Source organism: Spea bombifrons, chromosome 6 (assembly GCF_027358695.1).
Source record: "Spea bombifrons isolate aSpeBom1 chromosome 6, aSpeBom1.2.pri, whole genome shotgun sequence".
NCBI classification, from domain to species: Eukaryota; Metazoa; Chordata; class Amphibia; order Anura; family Pelobatidae; genus Spea; species Spea bombifrons.
In genome coordinates this window covers 40,711,806-40,734,982 of record NC_071092.1, presented here as the reverse complement: position 1 = coordinate 40,734,982, position 23,177 = coordinate 40,711,806, and the positions used below count along the sequence as shown (strand labels likewise).

The following is a 23,177-nucleotide window of genomic DNA, read 5'->3' as shown; positions in this document are numbered from 1 at the left end:
CCCACAAAGTATAACTCTACTAGAAACATCAGCGGGACCCGTTTTACGTTTATTAAGTTTCATTAGGATACAATTCCCCAGTATATTAACTGGTGGTTAAACCCATATCAGCATTACTACTTGAAATGATGGCCCTATGTCAAACAGGACACAAAGCACATCTTAGGAACAGTATTTGTATATGTATGGCGGGGGGGGGGATTAAAATGTCCCTCTCATTCTTCAAAAAGATAGCTTACTGTACAAATACAATATAAATTATTCCTTTACTAAGAATAATAAGAAGCCCACAATAGTTATATTGCTCAATTAATGGGGTGCAGAAGATGCTGAAGTACAAACACAATAATGAAACCCCCAGTAAATATAACATTTTTTAAAATGTAACATAGAATAGGCACGGCGCAGAAACATAAATATCCAGAATTCATCAAGAAATAAACAGTGTATCATAGCAGCCCATACAGTTGGCATCGTTCTAGAGCAGGGACTCTTTCAGGCACTGAAGAGCTTTAAGTAGACCCTTTTGAGACCTTTCCAGTGTATATTTATATATAAAAAAAATGATATCAATAAATCATCAATAAAGAGCATCAGCTGATGTTTTTGTCTTTGCCGTTTGTCCCCTGGCCAAACTTTGATGGTAAGATCTGGGAAAATTCTCACACCATCCACTGGGTAAAGAAGCCCTGCTCTGGAACTCACAGCCTGATAAAGACGTACCGGATCCAAAGCTCCACAGAAGAAATCCTTTCACAAAAAGCATCTTTGAGTTTAATACAGCAATTATAAGAAATTGGTTACTCACTCGGGTTGGTTATTGTCAGAAGGTCAAGTCTCCGTTGTTGCTGAAATACAGAAAAGAATAACACGCTTAATGTGAATTATTGGATGGATAACTTCATAACTACAAACTACTTCATAACTACTTTTAACACAGGGCAAAAGGGCAGTCAACTGCTCGAGACCCAGGCTTAGCCACTACTAAGATAGAGATGGAGGCCTTTGCAGCTGCCAACGCAAGTCTCTCCTCGCGGTTCTCCTAGCGGTTCCTCCATCTTGGTCTGCAATATAGCCTTCCCCCTATATGTATTAGCTGTATACAAGGGGACTTATCCTCTATGAATGACATTCACCTGTTTATTTCCAAACTCATGGTGAAACCAGGGTGTGATTAAGGTCTGTGACTTTGCATCAAGAGCCGGACTAGATGGGCTGAATGGTTATTACGCCATTAAATTCTATGTTTCTAAGTTTACCTGCTGAATTACAGTAGGTGGCTAAATCTGTAAGTACTGGGGTCACCGTTCTGCTAAGTGAAGAACAAACAGAGTAGAAACTGAGATGCTCCAGCTATAGTTCTTCCAGCTATTGGTTGAACAGCCATTTCATCCAGTCTTGGTATAAGCTTTGTAGCTTAAGGTGTCTACTGAGATACCTCTAGCCTTCTCTCTGTATGTGTAGTAGCATTTTTTTGTAAAAAATACATATTTTGTCAATACTGTAAGTATAGTGTCCACATTAACAACTGTCAACGCATTCAATATTGTTGTCAAAAGGAGCTTTTTTTGGACCAGTTGCTGGAAGTTCTTCCAAAGGCATTTTGCATACGAGATGTTGCACACAATAGGATCCTAGATGGAAGAAATGACATTTAGCTACAAATTCCACCCAAGATGCACCGGGATTCACAATGTTCAATATCAGAGGAAGTTGATAGTAATATTATTATAATCTATCAGCTCTCCAAAGGACTTCCGGCCAGCTCATACTTTAGTAAGTAAAGCCATATGCCAACTACGCCACATAATGATTTACTCTCAGGATCCAAATTGTATCTAAAAGTTCTTCTTCCGGCAGCCAACTGGTTAAAGTGTCAGCCATATATTTAGTTGAATATGTATACATATACGCATCTTTCTGTACGAACGCACATCCATCCAGACAATAAAACTGCCCATTGCCTGAATTCCCCGGACATGCATATTTCAGAAGAAAAGCCGTGAGCAGTTTGTTTTATGAGCGAACCCACATCTCTTTCTGCAAGTTACAAAAACACAGCCAGTCTGTGTTATTAATGTTTACTTGGGTATTAAATATATTGTGCTCAGGGGAGCTGTACTTTCCCATACAGCTGTTACAAAACACTTCCACCTCTGTATTAGCCGCCAAAAATGGAACAGGGAGAAATCATTACGGCTTCTGCCTTTCAATTATTATAATACAGGGTCACCTTGGTAGTGTCGCAATGCAGTCTATAAATGACGAGGGAGGATGGTTGAAGGAAGAGAGTGCATATAGCTGCAGATTTGCTTCGTGAGCTCACAATCTGTTCCGAAACCATATGCCCCCCCCCGACGTGTAAGCGACATTACTCTGGGAGCGATTTGGGTATAAATCGGATTCTTAGGGCTGACCACCTTATCCTGCAACTATCATTGTTTGTGTTCTATTCTCATTATCTCATATTCAAGTATACATGAGACAAAGAAGCACATGATAATCGGTTTAAAATAATAAAACATTGGGGGAATTTTAAAATCCTAAATATATGTCCATGCTACGTTAAACCATGGACCGGGGACAGCATAATATGGTATTCGTGCACCAAATCTTGGGTTTTAGCTGTTTTTAGGCTTATTGCAAGACTCAAGGGGTTAAACAATGATACGTCCACTCGGTAACATTAACTCATTTCCAGGATGTCATCGTGGCGTAGGTATGGTCACATTTTAATCTTGGCATATCCCTTTTCAGATAAGCATGCTTTGTGTATGTCTAAAAATTCTATATGAGGCTTTCTGTAGACACACAAGGAGTCCCCTTTTTTTGTTCTATTTTACAACTGATTTTAAACCCAAAAAAACCTTGCTTTTTGAGGCTTCTGAAAGCAATGGGAGCTTCTGCCACAAAATATAATGCTTCGCATAAAGGCATCACATTGCTTCAATGAGCAGCTTATCTAGGGAAGAGACACATTCACATTTGCAATACTAAAATGCTGAGAGCCTCCCCCATGGTGTGACTTTTCCATTTATACACTAATCTTCCCTTTGTGTTTCCATGAAAGAAAAAGACTTTCTGCCAGTGCATTTCGGAAAACAAAAATTCTACATTTAAATGAAAGGAAAAGAGACAGGCAGAACTCTGTCAAAGCACTATATAGACTATGTTTTCAAAGCACGGATATGTTATTAGTGAGAACTGAGTGGAAAACCCAAATTTTACCCACAAAAAGACAATTATTGCTTCGACCTTTGGATGTTATCTAATGGCGTATGTTAAAATAAAAAAATTGGAACGCCTTTGGTTATTTTGCAGATGACCCTATGGTCAGAAAAAACATTACAGCCAAACCAAAATATCAAATCTCTTATTCAATAAAACCAGTCGTTTTGAGCAAATGGCCCCAGGACTTCTTCAACATTTACTGGACGGACTCGGGTGTACATGGATCAGCCTAACAAACTCACAAAATGTAGTACACCTTGAGGCTCACTTGTGGTACCCAATTTCAGTGTTTGACGTTAACAGGAGGAAGGGCTAATATTAAACCCAGGGAAACTGAAGGTTTATCAGAATCTCAGATCCAGAGAAACCTTATACCACTCCATCTGACAAATCACGGTAAGTAGATTTGACATGCCCCTTAATGCCCTAGGATTGGTGGAACCATCTCAATTTGGGACTCAAGCTCCTCTGTGCCAATTCCACCAGGGCCGGACTGGGGATGACGACAGCCCTGTCACTTTAAGGCTGGCAGCTGCTTCATGACGTAAGCATGGTCGATGGCTGGATATGACAGGCTGCACGTTACGTTTTTACTACACATAGCATGCGACGGGCATATCCAGCCAACAGCCACACGCTGTAGTGCCCAATCTGAAGCTGGAATGGCAGGTTGGGTGAGTATGGGGAGCTGTTGGCCAGTCCAGGTCTCACCGCCGGGGACACCAGGGAAAGTAGCTATAATATTGCACGGCATTTATCAATGTGCATGGGCAGTGTGACTGCTCAATATGCTTGACATGAAGGTTTGGTTAAATGCTAGCTGTCAATATGCTTGTGCAATGGGCAAGCAGGACGAAGATAATCCAGAACTCACAGTGTACACAGGGAAACCTAATAGCATGCGTTTTCTATCTTTCTTAAGATTCAGCAGCTAAGAGCACTGATTGAATCTCATCTTGATTTCATTAAATATTCATAAAGGCCAATTAGAATGGCGACTATGTAAGAACCAAGGCTGCCTTCCATCATTCTGTCAAAGCCAGTCCATCCATCGGTCTGTTTGCCTTAGGACTCTCCAGTCAATATCTTCATTCAATCATTTATGTTACATGCCTGCAAATCACGGCTCCCTTCCATTATATGACTTTATAGACAGATAAGGGACAAGAAGGAATCTAATCATTTGCAAGGCAAGATGCTTACTCTGTAGAAAGCGGAATGCAAATGAGAGGAGAAACACACTCTATCAAACGTTGGAGTGAAAATCTTTCTTTTTAATGAGCAATGACATTGGTACAGCCCTGATTACATTGAAGAAAAACTACTTAAAATTCTCAGTCAATCACGCAAGTTTATTTTAACCTTTTTTTTTTTTGTAGAGAAACCACAGGGTTACCATTTAATTTATTGATGGTGCTTATCTCTCCCTGCAACTGCTAATTTTAAAATTACTACCCGTATAGAATGTGCTGACTTGATTCCCGCAAATATATATATTGATGTTTATGTTTAAAAAAAAAAAAGCCTATTAGCTGTGTCTATTTTCCCTTTGCTGAGGCAAGGACTTATTAAAAGAGCCGTTAAATTCATAAGGTTAAAGTGACGGGAATTGGCTGAAATGAAGAACAGATAATTTGCTGTGTGTGTTTATTTTTTATTTATACTTTTTCGTGGTAATTTATTGAGAGGCGTTTAAATTTGTTCGGTGGTTAACAAGCCATGAGCATCGAGGGAGTTATATATCAAATGTGTTTCAGTGGCCCAACGAGCCCAAGACAGGTGGAAGAACTACGTGGAGAAGAGCCTGCTGAAAGGGAGGTAGGTTTTCTCTGTTTTAAGTGTTTATAAATCTAATACGGCTGTTACATATGAAAATTGAAAGGGGTCATTCTCTAAACAATGTAATGTAAGAGTTTATAGAATAAAATGAGCAATATATAGTTTTGAAAACACACTGGGCCCATGCCTCTAGTGCGACCCCTTCTTCCTGTCTCCTCGTACCAGTTCAGAATTGTTTAGAAAGGGCCCCTCCGACCTCGACCGCACTGATCCAGGTTGGAAGGGGCCGTTCGAAATTATTTTGAAACGGCACCGGGACGCAGAAGCGTATCGGGGTCAAGTGACCCCGCGGTGAAACAAACAGTGTGCGCGAGCAGCCAGAGGGAAAGCTGCAGAAGGGGGAATATATGTATATGTGTTTGTACAGACACCAGACGACTTGTTTTTCCCTCAGAAATCTCATGGTGCTGCCAAAACCACAAGGGATTCTGGGTAGGCGCATGGAAATAAGGTCAACAATTATAGAGGCAAAAGGTGATAATTGTTGACCTTATATGCATGTGCCTACCCAGAATCCCTTGTGGTTGTGGCAGCACCATGAGATTTCTGAGGGAAAAACAAGTCTTCCGGCTTGTCTGGTGTCTGTAGATGAGTGTTTAATAATACTTCTACCACCCCCTTAATTTTAGTGAAAGGGTTTTCCATCACCTTTACCCACCATAATGTATGTAATGGTATTTCTTGGCCTCAAGTATTAAGCTGGTTTCATACTCTCATGCTGATGAGTCCTGTTAAGTTGTTTTAGCTAAGGTCAAGTGAGTACCTGTAAGAGAGGGAAAGCTTGGTTCTCTGGCCTTAGGGCTGGGAATGCATAAAGCTTTGAGGCTGTTGTTGGGTCCCCAGTCCTTGGTCCAGGTTTGGGTGCTGTGCACTGGGTGTATGTGTGAGGTTAAGCACACTGCTCCCTTTCACGTGTCACATGCTGGTAAGTACCTTTAGCACCTTGGATCCCAACATGCACTTTTTATTTTTGTATGCACTAGTCCCAGCCTTCTGGCTCAGTGTGCGGTGCATACGGATAATTTTTTATCACACCAGCTGGTAAGGCTGGGGCTTCCACTGGGAGAATTTTGCATATAGTTTTGTCACGATTGCAAAGTTTTTTTTCACAGCGCACGTGTGTTTTTACTTTTTGATATATTTTTTGTATTTAAAGTTTATTGATGCAGGGCACGGCACTGAAAAGCCATGGTGGAGCCGGGTCCCCCGGGTGAGGAGTGGAGTTAGTTAGCTCTTCTGAGCACCCCCCCTCCTCCAAGAAGATCCGGCCCTCCTGCAGGCCTTATGGCCGAGGAGGGAAGGAAGGGGTTCGCATATCCTTCAGGAGTGCGACCCCAGAAGAAAACGAAGAAGTGGACCTGGTGTCCACTGTGGCCTTATGGCACACAACGAAGCACGAACCTTGAGGCTTCAATAAAATTTTTTTAAAAAAACAGCTGTCTATGAGTGGTGATCTCGCTATTGCACCTCTTCCCGAGTTTTGTCTAAAGGCTGTTCTGTACAGCGGGCAATTACTTTCAAGGGATCCATGTATAAAGTGGATATAGAGGCAAAAGGTAATAATTATTGACCTTATTTGCATGGGCCTACCCATAATCCCTTGTGGTTGTGGCAGCACCATGAGATTTCTGAGGGAAAAACAAGCCTTCTGGTGTCTGTAGATGACTGTTTAATAATGCTTTTACTACCCCCTTAATTTTAAGTTGAAGGATTTTCCATCACCTTTATCCACCATAACTTATGTAATGGTGCGTGCGTGCGTGCGAACAATGGTCCAATGGTCCAATGACTGATACAGGTGGCAAAAGATCCAGAAAGGAGACAGAGTGTAAGTAATCCAGAAAACAAGCAGAGGGGGATAAACTTTGAAGTACCGTAGGACAAGTGGAAATTTCTCACTTTTCTAGGAGCTCAGAACATGCACAGATATGAGGTTATCACAACATTCTACAGCCCTGAAAGTCACAAAGGCCTGCAAGATTTGATCTCATATAGAAAACGTTATATCTAAAATATAAAAGATTGAGTGGGTCACAGAGTATTCTTGTCTGGGGCATCATTTAATCGAGGATCGGCCTTGCCTTTAAAGTAAAAATTTAAATTGTGGCTTTTTTCTCTATAGTGAAACAGCACAACAATTTTCAGTTTGAAGTGAGGGATTATATTTTATCTTCTGTGTTTTAACTAGCATACCTGTCTGTTTTTCCTTATTCCTCAGAGGGTTGCCTTCTATCATTGCATTACCCTTTCCTGTCATTTTCGCCCCAGCCTGCTGCTCATTTATCTGAGAGAGAGAGAGAACCCCTAGGTTTCCCAGATTGTCTTTGTATCAGATCTTCAGGTCTCTGCTCTTCTGCCAATTCATTCACTCATGTCTCATATAGGAATTCGGTGGATCAGAAGTGCAGCACGAAGGGGCAACTATCAAGAAAGGTGACGCCACAGTGACACAAGGACTAAAGCTATTTCTTTCTTCTAGAATGGCTTCAATGTTCAATACATAACAGATCGTGCATTTCTAGATTATGATATTTTTTGGCAGAAATTCACACATGGTAATCTTAGGGCAGAATTACGGAGCTTCCAACGACATCCTCTACCCTGACCCTCCAGTCGGAGAGAGGACTTCACCAGAAGCTGTCATATCCACAGAGATGAGAATAAAGAAAAAAAGAGATAAAGAAAAAAGAGATAAAGAACGAGAAGATGCAAGACACGGAAGCGGAACTGCAGGACCATGAACTTGAAGTGGTCGGCAGGGAAGGTAGAGAGACAATTATAAAGTATGTGAGAAAGAAAGAGAGTGTGAGAGAGTGTAAGTGAAAGACCCCACATATATTGCATGGCAGTTCAGAGCTTCCTTTAGTCTGTTTCATGGGGGGGGGGTCTGGCCTCGTTCTTAGAGATACTTATGGATTGATGAAATATGCAAATATGCAATTTGTATGAATCTGAAAGCACAAGTCTATAATAAACCACTACAGTGAAGTGGGGTCTTAATTATCCCTTTTGACACCACAACAACTGGGACCATGCAGGTTTTCAACAGACTACAGACAGATGTTGCAATAAGTTTTACTAAACAGAAGCTAAATATTTCTCAGTCAGCTGAGAGTAACACACGTTTTCGTCTTCTAATAGATTAAGGGCCACAGGTTGGTGTGGCTCCATAAAACACTCTGATATCTATCTTAGCTAAAGATTTAACTCTATTGATTACACATTCCGTTCTCCAAAGAGCCACTTGTATGGATGAGAAGGTGGTGTTGGAAATTCCCATTTAACTGATATATTAGCCATGTTTTTCATGATATCGGCAAGCAATATCCATCAGTTTAGAGGAGAGAAGACAGAAAAAATCACTCACGACACAACTGCAAGGAATAAGGACAAAATACCATGAATAATGATCATGAACGGGGAATGTGAAGATAGTTATACCGCAGAGTGACATACATGTATTAAACTCAATTAATAGGCAGTCAGTGAGTTTGAGATGTCACCACATGTAAATCTTACAATATTTTTTTACCACATTTGGCACATTATATAGCTTCCCCAATATTTTATCTGCACTTACTGTAGGACAGGCCTGGACTAGCCCTCTGGCCCACCAGAAAAATGCCCAGTAGGCTGCCTGCTGACCACACGCCATAGGAGCCTGCTGAATACAATGTCACCTTTCATTTGTGCCTAGAGGCCGGCATGTAGATCTGGGATTGTCGGCTCCTTCATGCAGTGAAAATTGACCTTGCATTTTGGTTCTGGATTCCCCTTAACAATCTTTTTTAAAAATAAAATAGAAACCATTACAAATGGCATTCTCCCTTGTGATGGTACTGACATGGTACCTGTAACCACCCTTAACTGCTTTAGTCCTGTCACCCCTGAAAAGGTTTCTGATGTTCTTCCACCTCACTACCTGACCACTTGACCCAATTCTTTTGCATCTCCTACTTTCTCTCCTTTCACTACTACATCCTAACACCCACCCAACACATCGATTCCTCTCTCTGTCAACTGGTATGGTCCCATCCCTCTTAATATTTGCGTTTATCTCTCCCATTATAAAGACACTTTACATCCCATTATAAAGACAGGCACCATGTGATTCATTAACCCATAAAATGTATTTTCCTCCCCTTCATTAAATATACACATCTACATATAAATATACGGCTTTGCACTCCAGCCCCACCCACATGCTTAAATAAATATTTTGTATTAATATATAAATAAATTGTCTTTACATTTTATTTCATACTGACACACTCCAGTGGTTTTCAATTTCCCCGAAACACTGATGTAAACAGTTTCTGCAGGGTTTGTTTGATATGGCCACAATTATTCATTTATAACAATTGCTTTCTGTTTGTAATAAGCAGGCCGTTGCACAGCACATTGCTGTTAGCTTTTAATGGTAGTTTAAAGGTATAGGAAGGCTTAAAGACACAGGCTCGGCAATAGAAGGTTACATGGATAAGCTTCCATCATTAAGCAGTGCTGTGAGATGAGATAAGCTGCCGTCCTTAATAAGTATAAGCTGACCTGGAGACCTGGGGAAACAGGGTTTCACCCAAAGACTCCGGGCCAAAACAGGTAAGCACTTAGTATAACTGTGATGGTAACGAAGAAGACACACTAAATAAGGCACTGGTAATTACTATGCAATGTGTTGGCTATCTGCTGTATTTAGACATACATGGTATAGACGTATAGCTATCCGGAATCCAAGACAAAACCAAGGACTTATTAAGGTCTGAGTCCAGGCAGATTGGTTGAGCTGAGTGGTTCAAGGATTAAAGTTATTCTGAGCTGTTTCTAACTATGACATTATTACATACAATGCTATTTGCTGAGTTATTTTTACTGTTTATTAGATCATCTTTAAGAAAAAAGTCCAGCTATGGTTAGCCAGTCTTGACATGAAGAGGACGCAACGTATACCAAGGCAAACACAACATCCCATTTGCAGCCACCTACAAGCTTTTGCATCGGTTTTAGTTTGCCTCAAGTTTTTATAGTTTATTATTTTTGGTGTCTCTTTTCTGTGAGATCGAAAACCAAGGACATTATTTCACTAAATTGTCAACACGTGGTGAACCTAAACATATCTTTTTACAGATTGTATCCATTAGGCACCGGAGAGGGATTTTCATTTGGTCCGAATTTTCAAAGGGAATGAGATGGTATTTGGGAGTGATCTGGTGGACATAGTCATGTGGATTATAACCCAGGTTTAAGTATATTTTCCAACATATACAAATTCAAGAGTTATATCAGTTGATTTAAGCTTTTAACCCAACTGGAAACTCAATCGTAAGTAAACGGAATCCTAATACACATCCGTTTCTCCCTATCCACTCATCACCATGCTATGTATTTTCAGCTTTGAAACTAAGCAGTATGTAAAATGCCAAAAAAAGGTGCTAGAGCTTAATATTAATATGTGCCATTTTATTCTGTAACCGAGGTTTGCAGTTATAGAAACCACTTAAACCACTTAAATTTTTCACAAATCTGATTTGTTTTTCACATTTTAGAGAGAAGTTTCCTGAACTAACATTGACCTTTTCATTCCATTTATGTGCCATTTATACACCGAGAATCCCCCTGCTTGAGATTTGCAGCAAAAGAGCAATGATTTTTTTTGTTGAAAGAACAAAAAAAAAAAAAGGAAAGACTATAATAATAATAATGATATCACCCTCATAAGTCCAGAATGAATCAGAGCTCTTAATGCATTCAGTGTTAAAAAAAACAAACTGGTAATAATGTCAGATATCTAAAGGAGGAAAAGCTGGTGCAAGTGAGAGTTATGAATGTTCTAGAACATTTTGGATTTACAAGAAAAACAAACTTGGTTATGTTCAGCTTTGAACACAGTTCCAGGAACAAAGGGAATAGTAGTAGGTAGCTGCAAGTCGAATTACTGATCTCTGATGAGTGGGAAGCTGATCTGAGACGCAGGTTCTTCATAGATTTTCTGGTGCTGGTGCTTTCAAAATCACATTAATCTGTTCTTTCTTCAAGGAGGAACTAAAGGTCATACATATACATCTTTAAGAAAGTTACTGCTGCACCAGGAGATAGCAGCCGTACCAGCCTTTAACGATCAATGCAAAAGATCAAAGCAGTAAATGGCTTTAGATACTTGTAAAATTAAGATGCTGAATAATGTATATTCCGGGAGATTTTAGGCAAGGCAAACAATATATTGAATTTCACCTGCGTTAAAAAAAAAAAAATCGACGCAGTTACTAAAAATATTTTTGAAGAGCAAGAAGATCAATTTCCTTCTAGTACCAGCTGATATACTATCAAGTGTACATTCTTCAACGGATTTTAAAATTTTCATCACAACGATAACCAGTGAGTCACCACGCTTAGAAGCTATAATTGTGTAGGAATTGTGATGCGGTATTAAGTATGGCATATATATATATATATATATATATATATATATATACGGCGATCAGCCAGAAGCTTACCCCCTGCCTAATATTGTGTAGGTCCCCCTTTTTCTGCCAAGCAAGCCCTGACCCGTCGAGGCATGGACTCCACTAGACCTCTGAAGGTCTGCGGTGGTATCTTCACTAAGACGTTAGCAGCAGATCCTTTAAGTCCTGTAAGTCGTGAGGTGCGGCCTCCATGGATGCGTCTGGGTGTCATGTGTTCTCCAGGTAATCAACGCACCCGGCCATCCATGTGATGTAAAAGAAACCGTGGTTCATCAGACCAGGCCACCTTCTTCCATCGCTCCGTGGGCCAGTTCTTATGCTCACGTGTCCATTGAAGGTGATTTCGTCAGTGGGCCACACTATAAAATTCAACTCCAGAGATCATTTTGGACAAAACACATGCAATCCCACAGTTTCATGCTTACACTGCTGTTCAAAAGTTTGGGGTCACTTAGAAAGGTTCTTGCTTTTGAAAGAAAAATATTTTTTTGTCCATTAAAATCACATGACACGGATCAGAAATATAGCGCAGACATTAATGTTGTAAATGGTTCTTGTAGCTGATTTTTTTATGGGATGCCTTAATAGGTGAATAGAGAAACTTTATCAACAACCACCTCTCCTGTATTCCAATGATACGTCGTGTTCGCTGATCCAAGTTTAAATTTAAAGAGCTAATTGATCGTTAGAACACCATTATGCAATTATGTTACAGTGAGCGAGTGATCCCAAACGGTAGTGTATATGTAAACCTGTTAACATGTTTTCTAGTAGTGACAAAAGTCCGACTATCTCAGTTGCGGTTCCTTTAAAAGCAAATCTATTGAAATACTTCACAAAATCCAAAACAAACATCTGGAATGCAGATATGGAATGTAAATGTATCATATTAAGTGAAGGCTATATTTCCTATAAACTGTGGAATTCTAGCATTTTAGATGAAGAGAGAAACCTCGTCCCCTCCAGGGCAGCACCTTACACTTCTGTATAAGCTGGCATGGATTCTCACTTAATTAGCTTCTGGTTGTCTCTGTGTTAATGCCTGAAGGCTCTGATTAATGTGCAATAATAGAACATCTCGCTGGAAAGATAAACTTCTAGAAGATCAATTACACCTGGCAAATTCACAGGATGAAAGCTGGAGAGCTGCGCATGCTACCCAGAGCATTTCTTTAAGCTGTCGTCTCTTGCCAGTATGAGGAATGATGGAGAGTCTCAGCTTGCAAAACAAAAAAAAACAAACTAGAGGTGTCTTTGGACTTTAAACTATGTGCAATCGTGTCGCTGTCATCTTCAGATCATATTTACAGAGGCGAATATCCGCTCAAAGATTTCCCAACATATCCCACGTTGCCCTACGGTAAACTCCCGATGCACAGCGAGGATTGAAGGCGGCAGGGAAGTATGTTAACAAAACAATAGACAAGACGGAACGAGAAGGTATTGTCAAAACCAACAGAGTACATAAGCTTAGCTGTAATGTGAGAGGGTGATATTTAAGTTAAAGATAATGGATACATAGAATTATCCTCCATATAAAGTGGCAGAGTCTAGCACAGTAGGGGGATTTAAACATGCTGTGCGAAGGTGAAGCGGTACCTACACTAGTTGTAGGGGATAGGGAGCCCCTTTACGTTATGTACTTACAAACTGAATTAAAAAAAGTGTCCTTCTGGGGAAACAGATCTATTTTGTCCTCCTTCACTGGGCATGACAATGCAGTATATGATATCTTGTCTCCATGAGCCCATGCCATGGAAGCAGAGACCTTCTGCTCCTCCTGCTATTTACCTGGAACAATAGTCCCAGCTCATCCTACTTATTATTCCCTTGGCCTCAAAGTTTTATGTCAACATGGGGTCTATAGACCTATCTGTGTGCACCTTTTGGGGTATGGGATGCTTGGATATTATTAAACTGGGTCGGTTAGAGACTAAGCACCACCGTGAACCTTCAATTTCCTCAGACCCTCAGACGGGGATAAAACCAATACCAATATGAACTCAAACCCAATTCTCAGGGATACATATTTCAGTTAAGAACTAAAACATTACATCATAGTTATTACATGTTGCTGCGAATATCCACTATGATTTTCAATGCACCTGTAATAGCATATAGCCAGGTTTCATCAATACTCCGCGAGCGAGCCAGTATGCTAGAAAATTAATACTGTGGCATCACTGCCCGATAGCATTTACTATCGTATAACACTTATGGATTTTTTTTCTATAGTATATGTGATCAGAACATGTGTAATACATGCATAGAGATGTGAACATGTGTTCCACTGACAATATGCAAGCAAATTCAACCCACTGACTTTATTGTCAGTTTCAGCTGGACATCAGGAGTTTGTTTCCATACACATCAGCCGCGCACGAACATTCCTTTGTTTTAGGTAATTAAATGGTTGCCACGGAAACTATTAATGTGAGTTAATGTAAGTGTAAATTAAGGACAGAAGGATCCTTTAACGCTAATTCTCCGTCTACACAGAGAAATTGGTCTGTAGAAAGACCTTTTGTTCCCAGAGAAGATGAGATTTTTTTTTTGTTGTTAGCTTTTCCCATACAGATGCTTAACACTTTGGTAACAATGAAACTCGGGTCTATAAATTGCACAGGAAGGGTTAAACAGAGAAGAAATCATGCAATGCATTTATATCTTCATCAATTACAACATAATGGCTTCTGTGAGCATGTTGATGTCATGCAGTACCCCAAATTAGAAATCAATATTTTGAGATAGGAGTAGAAGATCAAATGTTAACTGACATAGTTTTCCACTAATGGAAGTCGAGAAAATCAAATCTATTATATGGTGATGGATATGGCTTTGTTTACTTGTTTGCAGTCTTTGTGATGCTTAATATAGAGATGGGAGATAAACGAGTATCAGAAATTATTTCGCTCTTCCTACGGCAAGCAGCTCAAACGTTCAAAATCATCCGAACCATGTAAAATCAAAAGGCCGAGAGCGGTATCATTTTAATCTTACTCTCAAAGATGGAACTTTTAAAGAATATATGGTGCAAATAGCACACTGTTAATAAGCGGTGGGAATAAATTTGTTACATATGTTAAATATGCTACATCATTCACAGCCCCCACCATGATCATTATCCCCAACCACCAAATTGTCCATCCCCTACCATTATAACCCTATATTCCATCACAATCACCCCCGTCTATCTAACATAACGTCTCATTATCTCCATACCCACCCAGCATAATTTCCCCATCATCTTCATACTTTTCCCTTAGCACCCCCCCCCCACTTAATATACATAAAATTATATAGTTATCACCTCCCCATACTCGAGCTACTGCGTTGTCGTCCTACTCTTCAAGTCTGGCAGACAGCGCCAGGCTACATATGACGTCATATCCGGTGCGGCACTGACTGGCAGACGTGCAATGACAGGAGATCTGTGCCTCAACTGGCACAAATCTCTCTTGCGGTGGCACCTGCGATGGCTGTTGCAGACACACTTATACTTTGAGCCCCAGGGGAGGCAGCTTACTGGGAAAAGGTTAGTAACGTTATATACACACATACATTTTCGTTGTGCGCTGGTTGCAAAACATGTGTGTGCACAGCTTAGAGGGATCATTGCTTTTAACCCTTCTCACTCTCCCCATCTAGTTTCACCCATGCCTCATGTTCTGACACACCTATAGCGCTTTGTATCATTTGTTTTACATAGGGTGGCTAAAGGCCATTAGTTATTGTCTCTGCAAATCCATATGCAATATTCAGGCTTCTTGGAGTACTTCAGCAAAAGGGCCAAGCCATGGGTGGAAGCGCTTCCAGAGGCCTAGTTAAGGGAGCTGTCGCCCAGGGGAGAAGCGGCAGAACAAAGAAAACAGAAGAACAAGAAGAGGCAAGAGAAGAAGCTGAATTCTGTAAAAGAAGACAGGGACACAGAAGCTGTTCACATAGGTAGACATTAGGAAGGGAGACATTGAGAGAGAGTGTGAGAATGATTAAGGGTGTGAGAGAGTGTGAGAATGATTAAGGGTGTGAGAGAGTGTGAGAATGATTAAGGGTGTGAGAGAGAGGGTGTGAGAGAGAGGGAGTGAGAGTATGAGAGCGATGAAAGCAACAAAATGCAAACCAAAATGTATGTCTCTCTGCTTCCGTTTTATTGGGAGTACCTCCTTGTTTTCAGACATTCGTACAAATTAACGAAATTTGCAAATTTAACGCAAATTAAAATTTGCACAAATCTGAATGCACAAGTATAGGTTATATATATATATATATATATATATAGATATATATATATATAATTTTCTGGTTAATACCGTAATTACTTTTAGTAGGCTTGCCAGACATTGTTAGCAGATAGTATTTTCCAAAACCTGAACGCTATAAGGATTCCAATGAACTGTATCAGGACTCTCTTTCATTTTTACAACCCCAAAACAAAACATTGAAGCTAAAACACAATGAATTCCCCGTTGTATCAAACTGGAAAAAGTCAAGTATTTCATATGTATGACTAAGCCACGGGCATAAAATGGAGCAATACATCAAATAAAACATTTCTGGCGGGTTCATATATAAACCTCCACGTTTCCAAGGATTCTCTTCTTAAAAATCTTATTACCTCATCTCGTCTGAGGCGTGTGTTCTTGGTACCCTTGGAAAAGAAAGAGTTAACTGTAATTTCAGATCAGATTTCAGCCACCTTAAATTGTTTTATTCTCTGTACCTTGACAATAAGCCTTTCTCTGTCGTATAACTATTGCAGGGTAACATATGTTCCAATGACAGCCATCTCTCAGACAGATGCAGAATGAATTTAAATCATTAGGAACCTACAGGAGTGTGTATGTGAACACAATATTCCTCTTTCTATCAACTACCAACAGTCGTGATGGGTCTGCTCAGGTACGATCCTCTAGCAGTCCCCGGAGGTAGACATAATAATGCAGGAATAAGTTGGGACAATGATGGTGTTACCTGGCAACTCGGTTTCTTGTGTTTCAGAGAAAGCTTTGCTCGAATCAGGCCCAGCTGATAAGAACGTTTCTATCTGATATATATACAATTTATTATTATTGCTCAATTCTAATATACAATTTAGGCATGACCAGCTAGGCATTTATTGCGCGATCGGACTGTCAGATTAATCTCTTTGTGAAATGCCAAAAAAGTAATTGTCTTATTTTAGTTCAACGTTCCAGCAGTTATATGGCTCCTGAAGAAAAAATGAATTGGTTGCAGATTGTGCTGCCTTGTAAAGGGATATATGAGTATTGTTCATAAGACAGTCATAGGTTCCATGATTCATGAAATAGCTGAGATTATGGAATTGTTGAGCTGACATATTCACAGCTGAGCTCATGAAACATGCCAGAATATATGATGAAATTTATGAAATGGGCTTAAACACCATCCTTGATGTTGATGAGCACCAATTAGCCACCTATAATGGGACTGAGGTCTTTCTAACAAAGTCTTCAGTTGGCCAAAGGCACATATCTATCCCTTGACTTCTCCTAAAGCATTTCAACTATAGTAAGAGTCCTGAAGTGGAATGGAAATCTGCCAACAACCCAGCAGGGACATAGTCCAACATAGTTTACCTAGACACATTGAATAAAGCTATATTCTGTCCCAAATATAAACAGTCTGCACTGAAACTTTGCCAGCCATTGGTGTTGGTCTACACCTTCTATCATCGTGAGCCACAGAAGTAATCCGGGGTAGGTGGAAAGAGGGAAGAAGGGTGATTATGCCTAAGGCTACAGAAACAGGAATTACCGCAATTACTATTTTTACTTGCAATTGCTGATTTAGCCAGTAGGGGTGCCTTGGATAACTCATTAGCCGAGATTTCTATCAGGCATTTTTTCTGGACTCCCATTGGGTACTCTAGAGTATTTTTTTTTGGCATTTGTTATGAATTACAGCTTTTTTTTTGGACAAGGCTGGAGAATTTATATTTTACATGATACGTATGGTAGTGGACCACTGACATGGACTTGCTTCCCTCTGCTCAAATGATAGCTGATAGCTACCATCCTTCTTCCGTTTGGATTTGTTGCCCAAAAATATTAATTACAATCCATATTATAATTTCTTTTCCAAGACACATCTAATTTGTGCCTGACGCACCCCCACTGCTTCACACGGGGAACGGGTGCCGAAGACCCATAGTGCCTCCACAAAGTAAGGACCATCTAAGGATCGAAAGGTGTTTATCAGAAAGAAACTATTTAATCAATGGGGTGGGTTGGGCTGTCGCATGTCTCAAGGGGTAATAATTATTCACGTTGGTGGAATTCTTCTAAACTGTAGGTAAACACATGTAATAAAGAAGATCTGGTTACCCAAACACCTTTCAATATATCTCCAGACCTGCAGCTCTTCCTTCTGTCTGCTTTTAATTTGCTTTCACAGTGCTTTGAACAAATTGAATTTGTTAATTAAAGCGGTAAAATGAAATGCTGAACATTATTGACTAGATGCTAATTACATTAGCAGAGGGATCGGTAGAAAAAGGAGCCCTTGTTTTCTATGGCCAGGACAAATCATATTAAAAGAGACAAGCGAGAAGCCTAAGCTAGAACTCTGCAGGGAAAGAAATCCTGTTTACACGTTCTGGTTTCAAATGTATCATTCAGCATGGAAGACTGACAATACCGACAGAAACCGGATTATATGGCTGCCACTCTACCTGGCCTTGTTCCGAACCTCCACGCTGAAGCTTATTGAAGGCCTGTAGGAGAGGACCACAAACTAGCTATCTCAAAGTATGCTCTTACGAAGAACATTAACATGGACTCTTGAGGGTTAATATCTTTCTACCACTCAAGCTGACCATTCAAAATTTTCACATTCTTTACCTTAAAAGCAAGCATTCTGTGGCTTATTCTGTACTTCTGGCCCTTTATTTGATTTAGTACTGTCTCGTTTTTTCTACCTTCCTTTAAAGGGATGCGCACATATAATAATCATGGTTTATTTACTGTGTGTATCCCTTTAAGGTAAAAAAAAATGCCATAAAGCTTTACATAATAGTAAGACCTTATGGCAATATTTTTGACCTTAATTTAAAGGGATACATACAATACTTCTATTATTCAATGTTTTTTAGGAAATAGCCTTTTTTACCTTCCATATATCTGTAATAAAGTGTAATTGGGCGCTTATCATAAATAAATAGAATTAACAAATCAACTTAAGTAAATCAGCAAATAAACTATGTAACCCATCACCGCCTAATAATTGCATTTTGATTTATAATAATAGTGAGGGTGTGCATATATGATATGGTATATAATGACAGAAGAGGGATTGACACTATGGTATAGCTCTTCTTCATATATGAAAAAGAAAGAACAAAACACAATACAAAAGAAGGTGTGGCATTGTCTGTGAGGTAATAGATTATTATGAATCCACCCTCCTTGTTGTATTTCAGACACAGAAGGAGAGCTTTTGAGGCCAGACTCTAAGGTTATTGAGGGATGCTGTGTATATACACCATGGCTTCAGCAACGTGGTTTCAGCAAGTGTAGTCAAACTTTAAACCGTACACTTTAATCCAACGATATAGCAAACTTTAAGACGGAGGAACATACGTGTATTCTTTTAACAAATGACCTTAAGATGTAGTTTTATAAACAGTAACGACTTTATAGTGTTACTAGCCCTGACTAGTCTATACAAAGTTTTTTTAACAGGATGAAAGGGGAACCACTTGTTTGCAGGTATTAAAAAGCTTGATGTTAATAGAGGTTATTTCCAATTTGAAGGAACAATGCTTGCTGACATTAGCTTGTATTGACCTGTTATTGGTGAATTGGGTATTAATATTATATTGGTTTGGGGGGCTATGTGGGTAAAATATAACAGAGTGGACTGATCACCCAAGAGGGCAATCTGCCCCTCCCCCACCGGTTTTGGAGAAGGGGGACTATCACCCCCCATTGACCTGCCATCCTAGGCTTAAGTCAAGATAGGGCAATGTCTGGATGGGGCAATCTCCAGGCTAGGACCTGTATGTGGTCACACCATCACGCTGTGCGTTCTGCCCACATAACGGTTGGTATCCATACTGGGCCAAATGGGCAAACAATGGCGAACAGTCCCAGTAAACTGAATGCTGGCAAGAATTGTTGTGAGCTAGAGCATAAAACCAGTTATCAGGACTCTCATGACAAGTTCTGGACTTTCGACATCTACAAAAGGTAGGCAAAAAGCAAAAAAGGAATAAAATGTTGCAATTCTGCCATTTGAAGAGGACGAGTACACTGTTGGCAGATCCGTATTGAGGTGACTGTTCTGAATATTGTCAGTCACCAGATATAAGGAGTAGTATCTGGAACTGATCAACGAGGGTGACGGACCACGTTGTCTAATGGATATTAATGGAACAGACAGGATAACTCACAAGATACCGCGAAGCAGTTTGTTTTCCTAATGACCCATTTGTAAAATAGCAAACGCAGCAGATACGTTTTACAAAGTAGCTGACATTATAACAACTCACCATTGGTATAAAATACCTTAAATGTTCCCCTAGGGGCAATTAACACACTCAAAGCTCGAAAAATATCAGTCTTAACAAAAGTTGTTAATTGAAAGGACGCTGCAGAGTTCTAAATAGTTTATCGATGGAATCAAATGTTTCTCCAACTGCGAATTTATACTTTAGAAATGTGGCGTTCTAACGAGATTAAATGCAGACAGGTAACTCTTCTTCAGGCAAAGGATTCGGGTGAGATAAATAAATACATGGAAAGATTCAGAATATTTGTGTTAATGGCGCTTGCCTTTGAGGAGGGATATCTGACAGGAAGCAGAAGAGAATTTGTAGTTTGTTACAGCTATAAACATTATCGCCGGCTCGTGTCGTGGAGTATCCAGGAAGACTACATCAATTTATTTATGGGGTGTTCTATCAGCACAAAATGTCTTGGTTTCTTCAGATTTTATTTATGCAGAATTGGTTCCTTTTTACGCAATGGACACCATCAACCCTATATATATATCATAAAATATATAAATATATAATATATAATATATATACGTATATATATATATATATATATATATATATATATATATATAAATCAGTTTTATTAAAATTATTGTAGAGAAAACTGTAGAGGGTTAAAGAACTCTACTAGAAGAGCACTAAAGAAAAATGGAGGAAGCTATAAAAAAAGAGCATTCTTCAGACTTTATTCTGCACTCCTGACCATTCGTCAGTGATGTATTTATTAAAAAATATATATATATATATATATATTTTGCATAATTTTTTTCCGCAAATTCTTGTGCAAAGCCTTCAAAAAAAACCTGATCGCTATAGCAACCAATCTTCTGATTGCTGCAGCAATAAGACAGTTTTTACATTTTTGAATAAAATTCTTATAAATGATTTGCATTGTTCTCAAAGTCTTCCACGACAAAATTCATGGGAAATATATGTTGTACTGTTTCCATTGTAGAGATTTATAGATACAAAATAACCCTTCAGGGAGATAGAAACATCAGGACTCTATTCACATCCTGCGTGTCCGTCCTTCATCCTCTTCCCTTCCGGTGTGCTTGTTTAATGAGATGTACCCCTTCATTAAGGCTCCCTTATCTGTTGGGGTATATTGGTTGCATAGGCCTTCTGTTCCCTTCATTGATAATACCCTTCTGGAGATATGGATCTACCCTAGAGAGGATAATTTACGAACTCTTGAAAAAAGGGTAAACGATACATGTTTGGAAGAGTAAAATTAATAGAGAAGGTGGGAAGGAAAAGTATATTTTGGGATGAAAACAGCTCTTGTGTAATATCCATTGCTAAAGGACACATATAAGGGATACACTTAAGATGCAGACAATACCCCCAGGTTATTGCGACTTCAGTTAATGTTGAAGACAAAGTAGCTTTGAAACTTGAAGTAGTAATAATCAGGATTAATGCCTTTTCACACCCTGTGAGTGATTGAACCATCTTCCATAGATCCTAAAATGGGAGTAGTGCCATGGGTCCTACAGAACTTTGAGCAATGGGTGGATGCCAAGGATGGATTTTACATAATATGGACTAAATATGTACATTTTTGGGACATACTACAGGAAGCAAAGGAGAGAGGCATGGTGGTGGACGTTGCCATTTTTAATAATTCTTATTTTTGTCCTATTCCCTGCCTACAAATGATGTTTAGAGCATTGTGGTGGGGGAGCCGGAAAGCCATCTCCCACCATGCCACCAGCTTTTTGACTTTGGAATTGAAAAGATTACTTTAGGTGATAATAGCAAACAAAATGCATTTGGCTGCCTGGATCGATGGGAGTTGCAGTCCACATTCTCGTGCAATCAACTAATTCAAAGAATTGTGGTATTTTGTGGTATGTGGTATTTTTTCCCCATGTAATTCTAATGCAATTGTAAATGGAGAAGCATTTTGTGTACACATCAAATACCAGGCACATGGAGCAGTAAATATTTTGTGGTCAGCTTGCCCTTTTCTTTAGTAATGTCAAAGCACTACAGAGCAATCTAGAATGTCCTAAATTTAAACCAAGCCTCAACGACTGATTTTATCAGTCTGATCTTTCCGAAAGTAGCGTAGGATCCTACTGAGCTTGCAAAATGTCTAAAAACAGACTATGCGAGGCTCAAATAACCTTTACCTTTTAAAAGGAAGCCACCCTCTACTTTTCCAGTCTGTGTATTGTCTCGTCTGTATGTAGTCCTTGACTTTTACTTCATTAGTCAGCCTTTGGTGTGCGTTTTAATTAAATCACCATTGAATACTGTACATGGCTAGAAGATCATCTTCCAGAAAGCACAGACCATGATGGATGTGATCATTAAAAGGACAGAATATCTTTTCTGCACCGCTGTGTATTATTGAACTTGGAAATATTTTTACTTAGTGGATGGATTTGTCTTTTTTTGTATCATATTAACCCATTTTAGGGCAATATATATATATATATATATTTATACCTGGAAGCTTGCCACATCAATACTCCATGTAAACCAAGTTATTGTAATGCTATGGAATTTCTATCATGTTCCTATGTTGTTGTATTCAACAAGGAGAATTACCAACAGCCGAGCATCTCGGGTTCAGACTGGGTGACTCTGGTGGTCTTCCAATTCATTCCGAGATCACAGTAAGGGGGTATACAGAAAGGGCTATGTTGAACCAAGATTATAAATTATCACCCAGGCATGCTTATATCTCTATAAAGAGTCCCCAATTCAGAGTCCCCCAATTCAGCTACCTTTTGCTCAGAAATCAAAGATGGTTCCAGAGGCTTGGTGGTCAATAGTCGTCTGGTTAGATCAGGAGCATTCTATCCAGGTAAATCTATTACCGTTTCAGCATTATTCTGGGGCCGCTCCAGCATTATTAATATCACTTTCAGTGCTGCTGAATGCCAAATTACTTCAAATTATTTAATCAAGCAATTTGTAATTTTGTATTTTATTTCAGGGAATATTTGTCATTTGACATAAAAGCGGGCCCAGATAAGGCCTTTTTCATATAAACATAAAAGGATTTTTAAACAACACCTTGTTTCTTTCATGTCTAAATCCTTAAGAGGAATGAATAAAGAATGGTCCAAGGAGGTGCATGCAGTGGACAGCTCAATTTAATGTTTTGTCTTAAT

General features: G+C 39.4%; 1 protein-coding gene across 1 annotated transcript in view; it reads right to left on the bottom strand.

Moving 5' to 3' along the window:
• AGBL4 (AGBL carboxypeptidase 4) overlaps positions 1–23,177 on the bottom strand; it is a 494,372-nt gene that overhangs the window by 189,157 nt on the left and 282,038 nt on the right. The window contains exon 6 of the mRNA XM_053470228.1: positions 809–848. Within this exon, the coding sequence (XP_053326203.1) occupies positions 809–848 (40 nt within the window). The remainder of the gene's footprint in view (positions 1–808; positions 849–23,177) is intronic.